Below are 18464 nucleotides of genomic sequence, written 5' to 3' on the forward strand. Positions count from 1 at the left end.
TGACTCAAACCAGAGTTTGCTGTATCCAGTGTGATTTGTAACTCTCAGAGTTCTCCATTTATCTTGTTCCCCAGCTGTGACTGACCAGGCAGGCAACTTCTTCTTTAACGGGGCTTACAAGGTGGACAGTCCCCAGAACTTCCACGCAGCAGGAACCGTTTTTAAGTACCGGCGACCCATGGATGTCTACGAGACCGGGATAGAGTACATTGTTGCCAAAGGCCCCATCGACCAGGCCATCAATATTCTGGTACACTTAACCTTCTTCAATTCACCTCTCTAGCTTTAACTTTTCCTCTACATTCACCTGCTGCTTCTTCGTTGTGGAGCTAAATGTCCGATAGAGAGTGTGCATGTTATGTCATCATAGTGACTGCAGCAACTCACTGTCACCGGTTATAATTCAGGCCAGGCACCTTTGTTGCAAATCGAATCGGCTTTGAAAATGAAAATAATCTGGGGGTGTGGAGTTAGAGAGAAGTGAGCTCACATGCCTGTTCCACCCAAATCTCCAACTTTTTTTAAAAAATTGTATAGTACTCTTTTAAGGTCAGGATGATACAGAAAGTCATCTTGTTGGTACCCATCTGCACCAATTTGTTTAATTTAGTAACCTCCATAGTGTCTGTGAAGAAGAGTCTGACCTCTGACCTGCACCTGCTTGTACTGTGACTCCAAAAGTGAAATGTGCACATGTATGAATTGCAAACTACCGCCCCATTACATTGTAATATTAAACTATGGTTCTCTAAAAACCTTTAAATTACAGAAACAAAGGAATGTTTGTTGTTTTGGCCTCTGCAGTCTTTGTTAGCTCATCATAAAAATAAGAAGCCCAAGAATTAAAGCTTTAGGCTACTGTTCTTAACTCTTAAACGTAATAACGATCACTCTGGTTAAGACTGCTGACTCATGAGGCACTTTATTTTCTGGGTAGCAGTGGAGACTGCCAACACTTGGCTCAACAAATTGTCTATTCAGAATATTTCCTGGCATAAAAATGCTCATTTCGGAATAAAGCGGTGATGTTAGAGCAGCTCAGCCCCCGTAGCGCATCAGACATGCCCAAAATGTTTGTATCGTCTCCTGGTCTACCATATGTCTACGATGTAAACGTAATGCAGACGTAATATTGAGTCTGTGTCTGAAGTTGATAGAATACAGGCCTTGTGTTTTGACAGTGGCCATATATCTCAAAAAGTGTCCATGTCACAGGCCAGGTTTGATTGATCTCTCTGCAGGAAGCTGGAACATAGATCTCCTCCTGGAGGCTCACTGTGACTCCGCTGGTTCATCTCAGCTAACATCGAGTTTTTATCATCAGGCCTATGAGCCAAGATGAAGAAAACGTCACAGACTTCTGTCTTGTTTTGAACCTGGCCTTAAAGAGCGTCATATTCTCCCCCTAAATCCTAATCTTATTCCAGTTATCTGGAAAGCTGTGGCCGATTTGCACCTATTAGGGCTGATAGTGTATGTGTGGCAAGTAAAGCCAAGTTCAGTACAAAACAAAAAATATGCTGACATCTCTGCTACATCTACAGTTAATTCATAAAGACAGAGTTCACCTTTTTATAACCTTTTGTCAGAAGTAGAAAAAAATTTAATTAAATTAAATTTTAAAGGCAGTTGAAATTCAGAATCTTTCTTTTTTAAAGCCCAAATTTTAGGACAGAAATATAAGTTTACATTGATTTGGTCCTGGTTTTTGACTGTCCTTGCTGCTGGTTTGAAACCTGTATAAACTAACCTCGCCTCTCTTCACTCAGGTGTGGAACCAGAACGGTCGCACACCGTACATCACTTACGAATACACCGTCCTTCGAGACTCCCTGCCACCCATCCCACCTCCTCCACTCTACACGGGATCAGACACCTCAGCCGGAGAGGTTTCTGTGGAGGTGGGGAGTCTGCTGCCACCGAACAGCAGTATTTATGACCAGGCGGCCCCTGAGGGCCAGTTAGAGCCGGGAGGGGCCGAGGTGCAGAAGGGCCAAGAGACCAACGAGGTGTATGAGGAGACAGCGGAAATCAGCTGTGACCAGGATGTAGCAGCTGCCCCAAAATCTACAGGTAAGGCCTGCGTGTAGCACCTTAGACCTGTTTGGATGTATGAAATGGGCTATTTCAGGCACCAACCTTGCAAGAATGAGCAAATACACACACACTGCCTGAGTTAGAAGCTTAAAGGTTTGATCCTACCATGGTAAACATCTATCCATGCATGGAAGGTACAAGCACAACTAACGGTTATTTTCATTAATAATGTTATGTTGGACCAGCCAATGAATTTATAATTATATCAAACAGAAAAGCAGCAAGTCAACACTTGCTGGAACAAGAGAACATTTGGCATTTTATTTGAAAAATGGCTGAAACAGTTAATTGAATATCAAAACTGTTGCTGATTCATTTTCTGTTTATCAGATCATTTATTGATTGGCTAATCTCTTCTGCACAAGATGGTCCTATATGTCAGGTGAAAATCAAGTGATTTCTGTGGAGTTGAATGATGCGCTATATGCTCGGTTCAAGCAGGGCCGGCCCTGTAGTGTTGGAGCCCTTGGAAAGATTTTAAATAGACTGTTTTCTTGCATTGTTGTGAATTTATGGGGTCATTTTCTTGAAATGCAAGAGCATTGGTTTAGTTTCAACAGTGGAGGGAACACAAATGAAGAGACTTAATTTCCTGCATTCTGCATTTTCTGCACCAATTTATGGTGGAAATGTCATTATCTATATAAAGGGAAACACAATATTTAGGCTGCAGGTGACAATTCAAAATATAAAAAATGAATAGAATATAATGTAGTAAGGCTTTCAGGCATTCTGTAGATTGCTTTTATATGTACATCATGTATCTACATCACCTATGCCACAGGCCAGCCCTGGATTCAAGGCATACTAAAATCATACAGGTTCAAACAAACTGACGATAGCTAATAATAATGTATATTTTTTCACCTTTATTTATACAGAGAATCAGACTTAGATCAATGTCTCTTTTACAGCTGAGCCCTGTGTACAGCAAACAGATACAAATATTCAACAGATATATAAATATAATTTAAAAAAAACAACAGACAATTTTCAGGTAACAGTTACATTTGTGAGGACAGTGTTCATTCCACATTGCTTTAAATTGTCCTGTTGAAATCTGGACATCTAATTTAACATTTTCCTGTAATTTATTCCCACAATTCGCAGCATTATATTCAAAGGCGGTTTTCCCTTGCTCAGAATGACCTCAGGGAATTTCTAAGATTAACCATTCTTTGGGATGTGTCTGATAACCACCGACTTTCCAATTTATTTTAGTGGTCAGATAGCTGGGAAGTTTATGCATTATAGCCTTATAAACGAATAATAACCAGTGCCTAGTTCTCCTGGCGAACAAAGAATCCCACCCCACTAGCGAATATAGAAGACAATGGTGTGTGTTGTAATTGGCACCCGTAATAAACTGTAAATATGCCAGCTGATTTCTGTTTCCATGCCTTACAATGAGTTACAATTAAAAATATATACTTTAATGTATTAAGGGTACTGTTGTTAACTGGATAAAGTGATAATCTGAGATATTGTTGTTTTTATTGACTATGGTGACATTTTCAGTAATTAGACGTCATTTCTTTGATGTTTAACACTTCCAGGCATAACCAGAAATAGACAGTGGGAATGTTCAGCTTGAAAAAAAAAAATTTTGAAGTTGATACTGAGTTTAGATATTAACATTCACCGGCCGATATTCCTTGCTTATTCCCAAACATACAAACAAGTGTTTTTTGCTTCTCTATAATTTGGTCATTTTAGAATTGTGGCCAAGATGGGTACTGATTTTTACAGTAAGTAACAGTTGAAAAATAAACAGTGCCATCAGTACTGCCACAGAGCCCCTAAAGTCCCGTAAGGTGATATTTTTTTATTTTGTGCGTGGAACAATAATTTGTAATTGATTATAAATATTGACTGTCAAAATAAAGCAACATAGAAAGTTGTAAAACTATAAATCCAACTCACCCCTGTAATATTCAAAGCATAGGCCTATCATGCCTTTATTACTATGCAGAGTTGAACTTGTTCCCACAAGACATTGTGATAATTATATCAGCTAAAAAACTATACAGCATATCTGTGAAAAGAAAATCTCGTCCATGTTGAAATATTGGCTGGACTCTAAGTAAAAGAAAAAGAGAGAGACAGAGAGTGTGTGAGAAGGAAAAAACAGAGGATAAATCAGAAGGTGGTTCAGTGGCCCATTGGCAGACGAGACAAAATAGGTCAGATTTTAAACCAAATCTCGCCTTTTTTTTCTGTGTGTGTGTGTGAGATGGCCCTTTGGAGCTCTGAATTATTCATAGCACAGACATATAAAGAGGATCAGCGCCAGATGAAAAATTTAGAGTTTCGTGGTGTTTTCTCCTTTTAAAAAATGGCTTCATCACAAACATGAGCGGTAATGGCCTTCCTGCGGGCTCTCAGCTCGCTCAGCTGACTGTTGAGTCCATTACACCACTGCTTTGGCTGATGAGATGAGATGGATAGGGGGATGAAAGGTTCACCATACACTTTCTACACAGGCTGACGTCATACTACAGGTCAGATACTGAGCGCTGACTGAAACTGTCTGAACTGAGTTTATCTCCTTGCAGTCCTGTTCTTTTTTTGTTTCTCTCTCTTCTGGCATTTTTGATTCACTCAGTGTGTTGGACATTTCCTTCAAATCATCTCTAAATTTAACTGAGTAGTGCAGAGTAGCACAAGTCTACTTATCAATCACAATTTCCCATAACATTGAGAGGTCCCCTTTGTGTTTCCATCTAAGTAGTAAATCGGTTTTTAAAATAATTGTATAGCTTAATCTTACATCATAGATGATTTGTGCATCAATTTATACACATTTCCCCACTTCAGCCTGAAGTTTTGGTTTATTTGGAAACTTTCAAACTCCTCTACAATTCAAAGTCAAATTCTGTGGGTTTAAACAAACTTTAGTTTGAAAATATCAGGTCACAGAAAAAAGCCAGCAATATTCAAGTTACTTAAATGCATATAAACCTGTTGGAGTATAATTTGGTCCAATACAACAACATGACTAACAGCACCATTTAAGTCCGCAAAAGTGTCTGTAGTCATAACTCGACACCTCTCTGACACAGTGTCAACAAAGTCTGAGCATTCACAGCAATAGAATGTATTGAGAGGCTGTTGTACTGGATAACATTAGATTATACGGGTGTATATAAAAAAACGGTACCTCTTTGTATGTGAAAATGTGGAATATCAATGCTTTGGCTTTTGATTTCTTGATGTTAAAGCTACAATGAAACAGGAAGTAGAGACCAATGTAGAGCTGAGAAAAGTTTAGGTAAATTTCTTTTGATATCCAGGTGTGATACTTCCGAAGAAATTTCTTTGCTTGTGTTCATTCCCACTGAAAACTAATATTGACCAGAAAACAGCTGAAAAGCCTTTCAATCTGAGCTGTGTGTAAATGTGTAAATTATGTTCTCAAGTACAAACTGTAGATTGTAAGATATATCAATTTGCTCTCCAGACACAGCTGATTTTTTTCCGCTTTGATCTATCAGAAGGAAACAGCAGCCATAGCACTGCCAAGCCTGCTACTGCCGGTGGCTCCCTGGATGTGGTGCCAGACTCCCCAAATCTCATCTGGAGGGTTCTGCTGGATGGCCGAATTGGCCCAGATGAGCTGCTCATCAACATCTCAACCAATCAGCTGCTGACAGAGGGAGACAGTTTGTTCTCATCAGAGGTGGGGCCAGTGGAGGCGGACCTGAGCAGCCTGGAGCAAGACAGGCTTAATGAGACGCTGGAGTTTGCTCTGGGTCGCAAACGCAACGACAGCGGAGACAGTTCCTACCAGAACAAAACAGTGCAGAGTGGGGGAAGGACCTCCAGCCGCGCCAACAGAACAAGGTAATACAACAGAAACCAAGTGATCAAACAGGAACCAGGTAATCTAACAGAACAGAGGTAAAAAGAACATCAGTTAATTCAAATCTCCCATGTGTTTTAAGATGATGTACAGCAGAGGTCCACTCAGCTTCAGTCAGGTTTGGCTCACAGAAAGCCTTTTCCCCTCAGCCTGGATACAGTCTGGACGGAATGTTTTCAGGTTTGGGTCACACCGGGCCTGAATGTTCAGACATTGTCAAGCCCCTGAGTCTGCTGCTGGCTGAGGGAGAAGCAGGCTGGGCAGCGTGGACATTCATTTTCCTCTGAAGACGCAGCCAGAAGAATCGAGACCGGGGTGAGGCAGTCAGCAACACAGGCAAGGAAGCAGCAAGAGTGTGGCAAAGCAGTGGGACAAGCTAAGGGACAAAGACTTATACAGGATGTAGACAGTCAGGCAAAAAGCAGAGCAAGAATTAGGGCAAAGGCAAGCAGGAAACAAAGTAAGACAGCAACTATATAAAAAAACTAGTGCATGAGACAGACCGGAAAAGAGGCAATTACGATAAAGAAGTTAAACGGGTATACTAATGTGCAGTAAAGCAGTTTGACGGGAAAGTTAACGTGCAGTAAAGCAGTTTGATTGGAAAGTTAATGTGCAGTAAAGCAGTTTGACGGGAAAGTTAACGTGCAGTAAAGCAGTTTGATTGGAAAGTTAATGTGCAGTAAAGCAGTTTGACGGGAAAGTTAACGTGCAGTAAAGCAGTTTGATGGGAAAGTTAATGTGCAGTAAAGCAGTTTGACGGGAAATTTAACGTTCAGTAAAGCAGTTTGACGTAAAATTTAACGTGCAGTAAAGCAGTTTGATGGGAAAGTTATCGTGCAGTAAAGCAGTTTGACGGAAAGTTATTGTGCAGTAAAGCAGTTTGACGGGAAAGTTAATGTGCAGTAAAGCAGTTTGACGGAAAGTTAATGTGCAGTAAAGCAGTTTGACGGGAAAGTTAACGTGTAGTAAAGCAGTTTCACCGGAAAGTTAACGTGTAGTAAAGCAGTTTGACGGGAAAGTTAACGTGTAGTAAAGCAGTTTGACGGGAAAGTTATTGTGCAGTAAAGCAGTTTGACGGGAAAGTTAATGTGCAGTAAAGCAGTTTGACGGGAAAGTTATTGTGCAGTAAAGCAGTTTGACGGGAAAGTTATTGTGCAGTAAAGCAGTTTGACGGGAAAGTTATTGTGCAGTAAAGCAGTTTGACGGGAAAGTTATTGTGCAGTAAAGCAGTTTGACGGGAAAGTTAATGTGCAGTAAAGCAGTTTGACGGGAAAGTTATTGTGCAGTAAAGCAGTTTGAAGGGAAAGTTATTGTGCAGTAAAGCAGTTTGAAGGGAAAGTTATTGTGCAGTAAAGCAGTTTGAAGGGAAAGTTATTGTGCAGTAAAGCAGTTTGACGGGAAAGTTAATGTGCAGTAAAGCAGTTTGATGGGAAAGTTAATGTGCAGTGAAGCAGTTTGACGGGAAGGCTAACCCGCAGCAAACCAATTTCACAGGTAGTCAGACAGTAAAGCAGGTAAACCAATAAGATATACTGGCAGGGAGGCAGATATACTGGCAACAAGGGAGATAGGTACAGTAGATATACAGGCAGGCATACAGGTAGACCCGGCAGGTTTTGCATTCATCATATTTATAATTCATGTTGGCTGTCCTGCTTTGTGTCCAAACACGACTTCACCAATTCTGCAGCCAGCAGCTATAAAACACACGATGACACGCCCTTTCCTCCAAGAGACGGAGAGAGGGAAAACGAGCAGAGAAGAGGTGCACTGAGGGGAGGGGGGATATTCATAGAGCCACGCTTCGAAACAAGTAATTCAAGGTATTTGCAAGAAAAGTGAAAAATATGATGCAAAGGGGGAAAGTGTGCTGTCAGACTGTAGTCATCTATGGGGAGAAAATGATGTGCAGGAATCGGTCTGGCTCACACGGAAGGATGCCGGCGAGGTATAACTCAAAGTGCTTATGATTTTCAAATAAATGTCTGGCGGCTGGCGGAGACGGAAGGAATGACCGGTGTTATGACAAGAATGTGCACATGACTTTTATGTGATGTGATGAAAAAACAAAGTGCGTCTGCCAGGATGCAGGCTGTGAATCAGCTGTCACACTGTGGTCGTCTGAGGCCTGGGAGACAGGCTCAGTGTGTGAGTGTGCGTGTGTGTTCCATGCTATGTACTACTGGGTATCCTTAAATGTCCTTAAAAGAATATTTCACAGGAAATGTATCTTTTGAAAATCTATCTGTAGACTTGAAAGTTTATACCTTGGTCCTGCGTGGAGGACAGCAGCTGTAAGCAGCCTGGATTTACTACAGTTAAAAGTGCATTACAGTATAATGGTAAAAAGTATCAATGCTTCTATGGAAACTTTTCAAGCTACTCCTGCAGTATAATCCACTTCTCCACTGACTATTTGCATGCACAGTATGTTCTAGTCATATTTTCAGAAAAATATGGCTAAATATTTACATGACACAACGATAAACAGCTTGAGTTTTCCTTTTCTTACATATGTTTGTTTTTGGGTGACAGGGGGAATCAAAGGATTCACCAGAAGAACCTGAAGCTGAGTGCTGCTGACATGTATCGCTGGAAACTTTCCTCTCAGGAGCCCTGCAGCATGACCTGCTCTATAGGTACAAACAAACACACACACACTGAAGATCCACGGGTAGTTACATTACGATATTGTCATCAACTTCTTAAGATCGAGATCTACAACATCTGATCAAAACTCAAACCCAACAGTCTGCAGACCAGTTCCCTGTAACACTTAACACTAGTATGGTGAAGTGCACATTTGGGTGCTCACACAGCTTTCTCTGCATTTAGACTATTGGACACTTGATTAAGAAATCATGTTTGTGGCCAGACGTTCATTGTTTCTTTCTTCCATCTAAAGCAGTGAGCTTTCCTTTCTTTTTTTTAAAATGTGCTGAATAAATCAGTTTGCCTTGCTTTGCCTTGTTTCTTGCTCACAACCCAGGAGTGTCAAAGTCTTTCGTCACATGTATTCGTTATGATGGCATCGAGGTGCACGATATGTACTGTGATGCTCTGACCAGACCAGAGCCGGTCCACGACTTCTGTATTGGGAGAGAATGTCAGCCCAGGTAAAACATTTTAATGAACCAGAAACTGCTCAACAGTGCATTGCGCAATGTATTTCTTGCTTTCATAAAATCTGACAGTGTGCCCGTACAGAATCTTTATCTGAAGTGAACTGATGACGTGCAACTAATGTGATCTTTCAGATGGGAGGCGAGCAGCTGGAGCGAGTGCTCAAGGACGTGCGGGGAGGGTTTCCAGTTTCGCCAAGTTCGCTGTTGGAAGATGCTTTCACCAGGCCTGGACAGCTCGGTCTACAGTGACCTCTGCACCATGGCTGACCTGGAGAGACCTATGGAGAGACGGCCCTGCAAGAGCCCCGCGTGCGGCCCACAGTGGGAGGTGGCCGAGTGGACCGAGGTATAAGACGTCTGAAATGTTGAGTAAAAAACCCCACCATAAGGAGAAAGTAAGCAAAGAAAATGGTGTTTGTTTCACATCTTTGCAATACTTGTGGCTTTGTCAGACACGGGTTGAGCAGCTGTCTGCAGCAGTCAAGTGGTCTGACTTTGGTCCCTGATGGATTCTCCAGAGACGCTTACCAGACACACAAAAAAAACAAGATGTGATTCGAGTCAAGGGGGTCACAGATTATTCCTTCTCTTTGGAGCAACACAGCATTTAAGCAGCTATACATTCAGATAGTATTTAGCAAATTTGATATTTCTTGTTTATTTCACTGTTACACTCTTACTCTTACTAAACGTCAGTCACCTGTTTTTTAGCAGAATATAACATTTATTGTGTGTATTCCTTAAAATGTCAAGGGTGAACTTCAAACCAGGTAGCACATTAGCACAGGAACAACAGCTATAATACTTCAATTGACAAGCAGAGTAAGTTAGTTAGCTTAATAGCTTGCTGCATATGCTAGACTGCAACAAATATTAATATTACTTATATTAAACAGTTAGTGAGAATCCTTACAGATTCTGTTTCAAGGAGATTTCAGACTCTTTAAAACTCCAAAAAAGGTGAACGGGAGCAGCTTAGCTTAGCAAATGTCTTTATCAAGAGCACTTTATTAGCAGCAACATCGTGCTCAGTCTGTGAAATCTTTTACAAAGATACCTGATCTCTAACAGTGACCTTCTGATAACAAACATCTGTTGCGTTAATGATACATTACACTAACATTATTTTATAAAAATGTGCTGGTAATAATTAGCTTGCGTGTGTCTCTGTGTGCCTGTCCTTTATCCAGTGTCCTGCTAAATGTGGCCGCAAAGCCCAGGTGAGCCGTGATGTCCGGTGCTCCGATGAGACCAGACCATGTGACCCGATGACCAAACCGCCAAATATCAAAAACTGCACAGGCCCTCCCTGCGAACGCCACTGGACTGTGTCCGAGTGGGGGCCTGTGAGTTTCTTTACCCTCTATATACACAGCGCATGCCAGTATACATGAGTAACATCAACATATAATGTACAATATATGTGTGTTTTATCACCATTAGTTGCACCCATGGTGCAGAGTAGCTGCTGCTCTCTCTGGCTGCTCTCAGCTGAAAAAAATCATTATTGACTGACAAGCACTATAAAATCATACAAAACAGACAGTGAAGAAAAGTCAGTCACTTGATCTTAAGGATTGTTCTTATAACTTGTGTCTTTTTTCCGCATTTTTCAAAAGGTTTTTCCACTTACTTAACGTTTTTGAGCTTGATAGGGTTGTTACAAAAAGCGGCTTTGTCTATCCCAGCTGTTTTTACTTCAGTGAAAACTTGCCACTGTGTAAATTTATGGTTTTTATTGTGTTGTACAGACAAGCTCGTTATGTTCCAGTCAAAGTCAAAATCAAAGTCTGGAAACTCACAGGTCTAATTTACAACCATGGAGTCCAACCAGGCACAACAACTTTATGTTAAATGTAATACCCTGTGCAACAGCTAATGTTGAGCCAGTCATTATTATTTTATTATCAGTTTGATTTTACTTTAAAGAGCTGGTTTGCCCAAATGATTTATTCTATACTTATGTGTAGTTGTATCTCATCATGCAGATTGTTTTGGTTATATTTTTGACAATGTGTGAGATTTCTGCTGCCCTATTCATTGAAGGGGAATGGAAGTTAGTTTGTGGTCACCACAAGATCCAATGATATTTATATATAGAGAGAGAGTTATTCCCCCCAAAAACTGAGGTAGTCATATCTAGGGTCTAAACCTTTGACTGAATGTTGATACTAATGGCAAATGCTCCTATAATAAGTACTTCTCTTTCTAAAAAAAGGCATGCCGTACCACATAGTGATACGTGTTTGCAAGGTGGAATGATCACGCTATCTTAAACTAATGTGACATGACTTTTTCTGATGTGGTGCCACTTCATTTCACGTAACGCCTCCTTTTTATTTAATCTGATGTGAGGTGACCTGATCTGACTTCATGTGACAAACAGCGTTTGACTCTGAGCTTCGTGACAAAACTTGGCTGAATAAGGCAGTGACGAGAACAGGATTCTTATGAATCATCCGGTTTGACCTTTGACCCTTGTCGTTGCAGTGCTCGGGGTCATGCGGCCAGGGGAAGATGGTACGTCATGTGTACTGTAAGGCTCCGGAGGGTCGCGTGGTTCCTGAGAACCAGTGCTCCGCGGAGAACAAGCCGCTGGCCAGCTACCCCTGTGGGGAGAGAGACTGTGCTCCACACTGGCTGAGCCAAGACTGGGAGAGGGTGAGGCCTCGCCACAGTGTCAATATTAAGATTTAACTGTTTATTAGTAAACCTGGAACTCTTAGTCAATTCATAGATTTTTTTTTTTAAGTCATTTATCGACATTCTCTAGGTCGAACTTGTGAAATGAGAATTTGCTTCTTTTCTCTGTGTTGTATATTATTGTAAATTGTTAATCTCATATATTGTGGACTGTCTGCTGGACAAAACAAGCATTCTGAGGATGTCAGATGGTTCTGAAATGAAATTGTTTAGTTGTCCCATGGTTACAGTTTTTCACTTTTCCACATCAGCAAGAACACGCTCTGCCGCTCTGTGAAGAAACTTTAAAATGAAGAAAATCTCTTCAGTTGTCGCAAAGTCAGATATGAATACTAGTAACATGATTTTGTCTCTAGTGTAACACAACCTGTGGTCGTGGCGTGAAGCGAAGGATGGTCCTGTGTGTCGGCATCAGTGGAGGAAAGTTCCAGACCTTTGATGATGAGGCGTGTGGAGCCAGCGAGAAGCCTGAGGAGGAAAACACTTGTTTTGAAAGGCCATGCTTCAAATGGTACACCACCCCCTGGTCTGAGGTGAGGTCAACACACACTCCACCTTTACACCTCAAATATAGAGTGTGAATTTCCCTGTATAACTCTTGGTCAAGATGTGCTGCTAATTCATAGTTGCTCAACATGCTCAAGGTATGGTCCACCTGTTCAAAGAACCTTTTCAGTGTCAAGAATTTACCACCAACAGTCTTTCAGCTGGCTCTGAAAGGTTTTTAAGTTGCTCCTTCATAAAGGACAGCAGCTCTAATTATGCTTGCCTCACAGCAATCACTATATATTAAAATGAGATACAGATAAATGAAGGAAAAAGTATCCATAGAAACTCAACATGATCCACTGTCTGCATGTTCGTTGTTTTCAAAACACTCATAATTTCACCAGAATATGGTCAAATACATGGCCGTTTCTGTTTTTTTCGCTAGCATGGTAAATGTTTTTTCTGTTGCTGGAATGCAGAACAATTGGGAAAGTTTGGTTTTAACTGCTGACTGACACTGATGCAGCAGACACAGTTTCATCAAAGTGAGGTGGCTCGTAAATAATTCAGACTGTAGAGTTACAAGTTTTAGTGTTTGGTGCTACGAAAGCTGGACCAGGTACTCTTTCTGAAGACTGGAACTGTGCTGAGAACCTCTGTTCCAACAATGTCTTTCTTGGGACATGAGAGATACTAAATGTTACATTCAACTAGAGAGCAGTCCCTGAAAACTGGGGTATTGGGCCCAGATGAAGACATGAGGTCCAATATGAACGTGATTTATGCACAAAAAGAGAAACTTCCAACTGACGTGATGTGAAGCTGGCAGTCTGAACTAAAACACAATATTCAAGACATAATAAATCAGGAAAGTATATTATGATTCAGAAAGCTTTAAATTGCTAAGATGTCCAGATGATTTGTGTTGTGCTAACAAGTTGCTATCTCTTCATCAGAAACTTCCACACCAAGCTGCTGATGTGTAATGCCTGCACAGAAGACTAGTGGACAGAATCATGTTAGTTTGGCAGATGATGTTAGTCGCTAATAATCCATTTTCACTGCTTTGAATATGTAGTGAAATACTTGAAAAGGCTTCCAGTTGACTGTGCCAGGATGGTTTCTGTAACGCTAGGTCAGGTCTATAACGCCTGTGTTTCTGCTCCTGTGTTTCTTCAGTGCACTAAGACGTGTGGTGTGGGTGTGAGGATGAGGGACGTGAAGTGTTACCAGGGCAGGGAGTTGGTCCGAGGCTGCGACCCGCTCACCAAACCTGTGGCCAAACAGACCTGCACCCTGCAGCCCTGTCCCACTGAGCCGCCAGGTAACGCCTCAGGAAACCTGCGGTTCTGCTTCCAAACTGCTCTTATCTATTTTAGATAACAAAATGTACCAACTCATCTAACAACATTCCCAAAAAACTTATTCTAGATTAGCCTAGGTTTAAGTGTAGTAACTTGCCCTGGAAGTAGATGCTGTTAGCTACAATAGCTAATCTAAAAAGCTAATTCCTTTATTTACTTTTATGTGGAATAAATGATTTTATCTGGAGTCAATGATTTGTGTTAAATTTAAGTTTCTTTGAAAGGTTTTAGGAGGCTTGTGCTGCTTGCCCTGGAGTCATTTTCCTACAGTGGTTACGAGACTAACGCTGTCTTCTGTGTAGACATACCATAGGACCCAGGTTGAAAAGCACTAAAAGGAATAAAATTTTTAAAGCTTTCGATTAATGTAAAAAGGTGTAAACATTTCTCAAAGTGAGCTATCAAATGAGGTCTTGTTTTTATTAAATATCTTAACCTGCTTCTGGGTTTAGATTAGGCCTGGACAATAAACAATAACAATAATTAATGCGATATAATTTTTTCAAAAACAATATAATAAATGTTCAATAAATATTCAATAAATGTTTGATTTATTCTCTTGAATTATACAACGAATTAGGACTTAATTGTTTATTAAGATAAAAAGCTTTTACTTATTTTTACTTAGATTTGTTGACAAAGATTTTATCATAATTGTTTTGAATGTTCTGCCTCAGATTTGTGAAGTGATTCAGTGTTTGGCCCCAAGTTTTAAGCATAAAGAACAGTTTAAACCACAATTATGCATCAAGTTTCTTTTCTTCTCTCAGGAGTAAAAATCAGCTTTTAAACTTGAAAGAAATAACGATTTGATACTTATCGTGATAATTATCGATATCGATAGATATGAAACTTTTTATTGTGATAACATTTTTGGCCATATCGTCCAGCCCTAGTTTAGACGGTATTGTTTTGAAATTGCTAACAAGAACTCCACCATGTGTAAACTGTCCCAGATGAGAGCTGCCAGGATCGTCCCTCTACCAACTGCCTGCTGGCGCTGAAGGTCAACCTGTGCAGCCACTGGTACTACAGCAAAGCCTGCTGCCACTCCTGCCGCGCCGTACGACCTCCAACCTCCTAGTCCAGGACACCACAGCCTCTCTCCACCCCGAATCTAACTTCAGCACGAGGAAAGAAATGGTTACGTTTATGTACACGTGATGCTACAGTTACTGTGAACATTGAGAGGAAGCTGAAAGGCACCTGGAAGCACCTACCTGTTTTTAAGAAGCAGCGCTTCCTCCACTAGCTTGGTTTTACATGGGTTCATCTATCAGTCGGATAGTTCAAATGATTTAAGATGAAATCTGGTCATCTTGATATCAGACAAAAACATTTTGCCCTGTTGATGTTTCATCAACAGCAATGTTCACAGATACTGTACAACAGGAACACATTTGTCATTCTCTATTTGCTCTTTTTCTTACATCTTTTCCACTTTCTTTTTCAATCACAAATTGTAACGTAAAATAGAAAAAGAATATGTTTAATTTGAGGGGAACTTTACTACTCTACTACTCAAATTTTGATTTGTTACTATTACTTCCCAGTGTGTGTAGGGAGGCCTTTCATAAAACATTGAAATCACCTGCCGCAGCCTTTCGTCTCGAGACCTCTGAAACATTTCAAAACAGATTCGGCAAACATAAAGAACATTTAGTTAAGAAAAGACATATCCTAAGATTTGTCCTAAGAAATCTTTCTTTGACCATCTCCAATATAAGATCTCATGCTAGTCCTGAGCCCTATGTTGAGCCCCACAGCTGCCCTCACTCCTTCGCACCATCGCACAGAATAACAGGATTAACTAAAAGAACAGACAGTTAATGTTTCTCATCATCCTCATCACAATTCTCATTATGATTAAACCGTATTTCAAGCATAAAGCCAGTTTCTGCCAGCTGTCATTGATTATTTGTCTTCCTCTAACAACACGTGGAGTTGGAGACGAAGTGGAGTCGACACTCAAATGGTCTTACAGACCTCCTTCATCAGTTAGCAGCTTGCTCTTGTTGTGTTCATCGCTACCATGAAAAGATGTACTAAATTATTGCTCATCGGAATATACTGCATGATTGGAATATTTAAGACGGATACTGTTTATGAAATATTATTTAATTGTGTTTCAATTTGGTGTCTGGCATGTAAAAAGCTCATATTTCCATTCCACCCCCTGCTGTTTGGCACCGTGCCGGTAGCCCTGCAGGATATGGAAGCATATTTATTAGTCATAGCACATTTTCATTTTATCGCGACGCTCCTGATGCCAGCCAATGGTTATTCATCGGGTCAACTGATGCCAGTTCTGGTCTGTGTGTGTGACAGAGGAGGAGAGAGTTCATATAAACACAGAAAGAAAGATTCCTGACACTTGAAGTATGGTTGAAATGTATTCAGACGTGTACATGTATGTCTCATTTTTAACTATTGTGTACTGTGTTTTTATATAACTGATACCTCTTTGTACAAAACGTAAGTATGGAAATTGTGTACTGTTGATAATATACTGACTTGTATTTCAATTAAAGAAGAGTTCAAATGAACTTATTTGCCTCTGTCATTTCTATATGAATTGATGTATTTAGGTTGTTGACCTAGCATGTTTCTCTCTAACAACAGAAAAGGGGGAGGGGTCAGGAAGAGCAGACCTACAACCATATATATATTATATCATATACCCCCATATATGCCTCTCTCAAAGGCACCTTGACAGTAGCTGCTGCAGGAGAGGATATTATAGTTTTATTTCACCTTTATTTAACCAGGATGGTCTCTTCTGCTCTAAATATCCTTGCCAAAATTGAAGCACAATTATGTTACACAAACTAACACGGACACTACACACAGAATGAAGAGAAAATAGAGGAAAAAAGGAGCCACATAAGAAACAGAAAAGCACAACATATGAAAGTCTTTTAAATCATGCCATTTTGAGTTTTAGTTCTTAAAATTGGCATGAAGTATTTTAAAATGACTTGTATCTGGACACATGTAGTTCATTCTGAGCACATGAAGCAGCACACCTGAAATCTCTTTTACTGAGCTCTTCACGTCAGAACTCATTCCTGAGTGCCTTTACTAATTCAAAACCAGTCCAGGGATTCATAATTGTAGTTTAGTCTCCTGTTGAAATGGGAGGTTGTGATGCTGAAAATGTCAGGATATTCATAAACACACACTGATGACTGTGTATGATCTGTGTATCCTTCCTCAGTGCCCTCCGCTCTCTTCCCTTCTTCGTTTGACACTTTTAAGTCGACTTGTCTGATTGAATGAGTGTCAAAACTGACAACAAAACAGAACAAAGTGCGTCCAGAATGAACGCTCTCTGCTCTGCGGATCTGTATCAGTTTTCTCCCAGAAGGCATTACACAGATACCAAACGGTTTTGCATCATTTTATTACCACTGTAATGAAGACAGTGCACAGAGCAGACACAGTAGATGCAGGTTTGACAGCAGCTGACACCCCCTGCTGGTCAGTGTGACAGCATCAAACCTCTCATCTACTGCACTGCAGGATAATAAAATCACATCAACTACTGAAGCGGAGAAAAAACAAATGCAACTGTTTTAGTCTTCTCTAAAAAAAAAAAAAAAGAGACTTGTCAGGAAACACTGAATAATGGAAGCGGTTCTGCACTCATTCTTCCTCAGGAACTTTGCTTCATCCCCCAAAACACTCTGAATGGATTCATGTTTGGGGCTTTATCATCAGGATGGCTTTTTCTACTGCAGAGACTTCTTTGGCCTGAGTTGAGACGACCAGAATGTCCCTTCTCTATGGCGGCAAGCAAATCTTAATCCCAGCTATGACTGAAAGACAAACGTCTATTACCTATTGTTGCATTCCAAATCATATACTTTTTCTTTTTACTTTTAGTACGTACTGCAGCTGACCTTACATAGTACGTACTGTTGCATTCAGTATGCATATAATCAGGACATGTTACTTTATCATAACTTTGCACCTTGCTCATACTCATGCTGTGCAGAGGACTGTGGGTCAGAATAGCCAGAAAAGCATGCTGGCATACTGCAAAATATGACCGGATGCAGTAGGATATCCTGGTATTTTATTTATGCAAAATATTTTTTCCAACATACTAAATAGTTTGGTAACATGGCTGCTGGAACGCAATTTAAAAAACATATAATAGTTGGAGCTTGCTGTGGGTAATACTTTGCCCGAGAGGAATCACTGCCTGGTAGTTCATCTTCTCAAGAGAGGTCAGAGGTCAGGAGAAGCATGGATTTGGTATCTTAACATTGCAATACACTTTAAAGTCTCCAGAGAGGAACATGTGAATTCACCCAAATGTATGTATAGACTCTGTGCAGCATCATAAAGAAGTAGCAGCCAGAAAAAAGGTGAACTTCCCCCATAAGTGCAGTAGAAACAAAAGCTTTGATATTTCCAGGTAAACGCAAAAGGTTACAGTATTCTTTTAAATCACTGCTTAATTCCATGAAATGTTCCTACGCACTTCCAATCTGAATCATACCGCTGTGGTTATATATTGTAGATACTGTGATAGTACAAGAACAATCACTTACTGAATATAAAGCATTACATTTATCCTGCTCAAGGTACTGAAAGATACTTAATAAGCCATAAACAGTCATAAACAGGATTTGATCCAGTCTGAACCTGGATATGTTGATATCTGTTCATAAACATGAGTTGTGTCCCCAAATCTACAGTGTAAACTAATCACTATGAACACACTGCAGAATCAAAACCTGCTAGGAAACAATGTGGAGTCTGGGGGACTTCAGTTCAGGGCAAAAAGCCTTTTCTTTAAGCGTTCAGAGGTCA

At 40.4% G+C, this 18464-nt stretch overlaps 1 protein-coding gene across 1 annotated transcript in view; it reads left to right on the forward strand.

The window, feature by feature from the left end:
- adamtsl2 (ADAMTS-like 2) overlaps positions 1–16182 on the forward strand; it is a 32600-nt gene extending 16418 nt beyond the window's left edge. The window contains exons 9-19 of the mRNA XM_038703839.1: positions 75–250; positions 1770–2073; positions 5592–5940; positions 8498–8601; positions 8952–9078; positions 9220–9433; positions 10278–10433; positions 11578–11748; positions 12147–12323; positions 13459–13603; positions 14600–16182. Coding sequence (XP_038559767.1) covers positions 75–250; positions 1770–2073; positions 5592–5940; positions 8498–8601; positions 8952–9078; positions 9220–9433; positions 10278–10433; positions 11578–11748; positions 12147–12323; positions 13459–13603; positions 14600–14727 — 2051 coding nt within the window. The 3' untranslated portion in view covers positions 14728–16182. The remainder of the gene's footprint in view (positions 1–74; positions 251–1769; positions 2074–5591; positions 5941–8497; positions 8602–8951; positions 9079–9219; positions 9434–10277; positions 10434–11577; positions 11749–12146; positions 12324–13458; positions 13604–14599) is intronic.
- Positions 16183–18464: the final 2282 nt, after the last annotated feature.

This window comes from Micropterus salmoides, unplaced genomic scaffold (genome assembly GCF_014851395.1).
Source record: "Micropterus salmoides isolate LMB-PRFRI ecotype aquatic unplaced genomic scaffold, ASM1485139v1 Ms_hic_scaffold_7, whole genome shotgun sequence".
Classification (NCBI taxonomy): domain Eukaryota; kingdom Metazoa; phylum Chordata; class Actinopteri; order Centrarchiformes; family Centrarchidae; genus Micropterus; species Micropterus salmoides.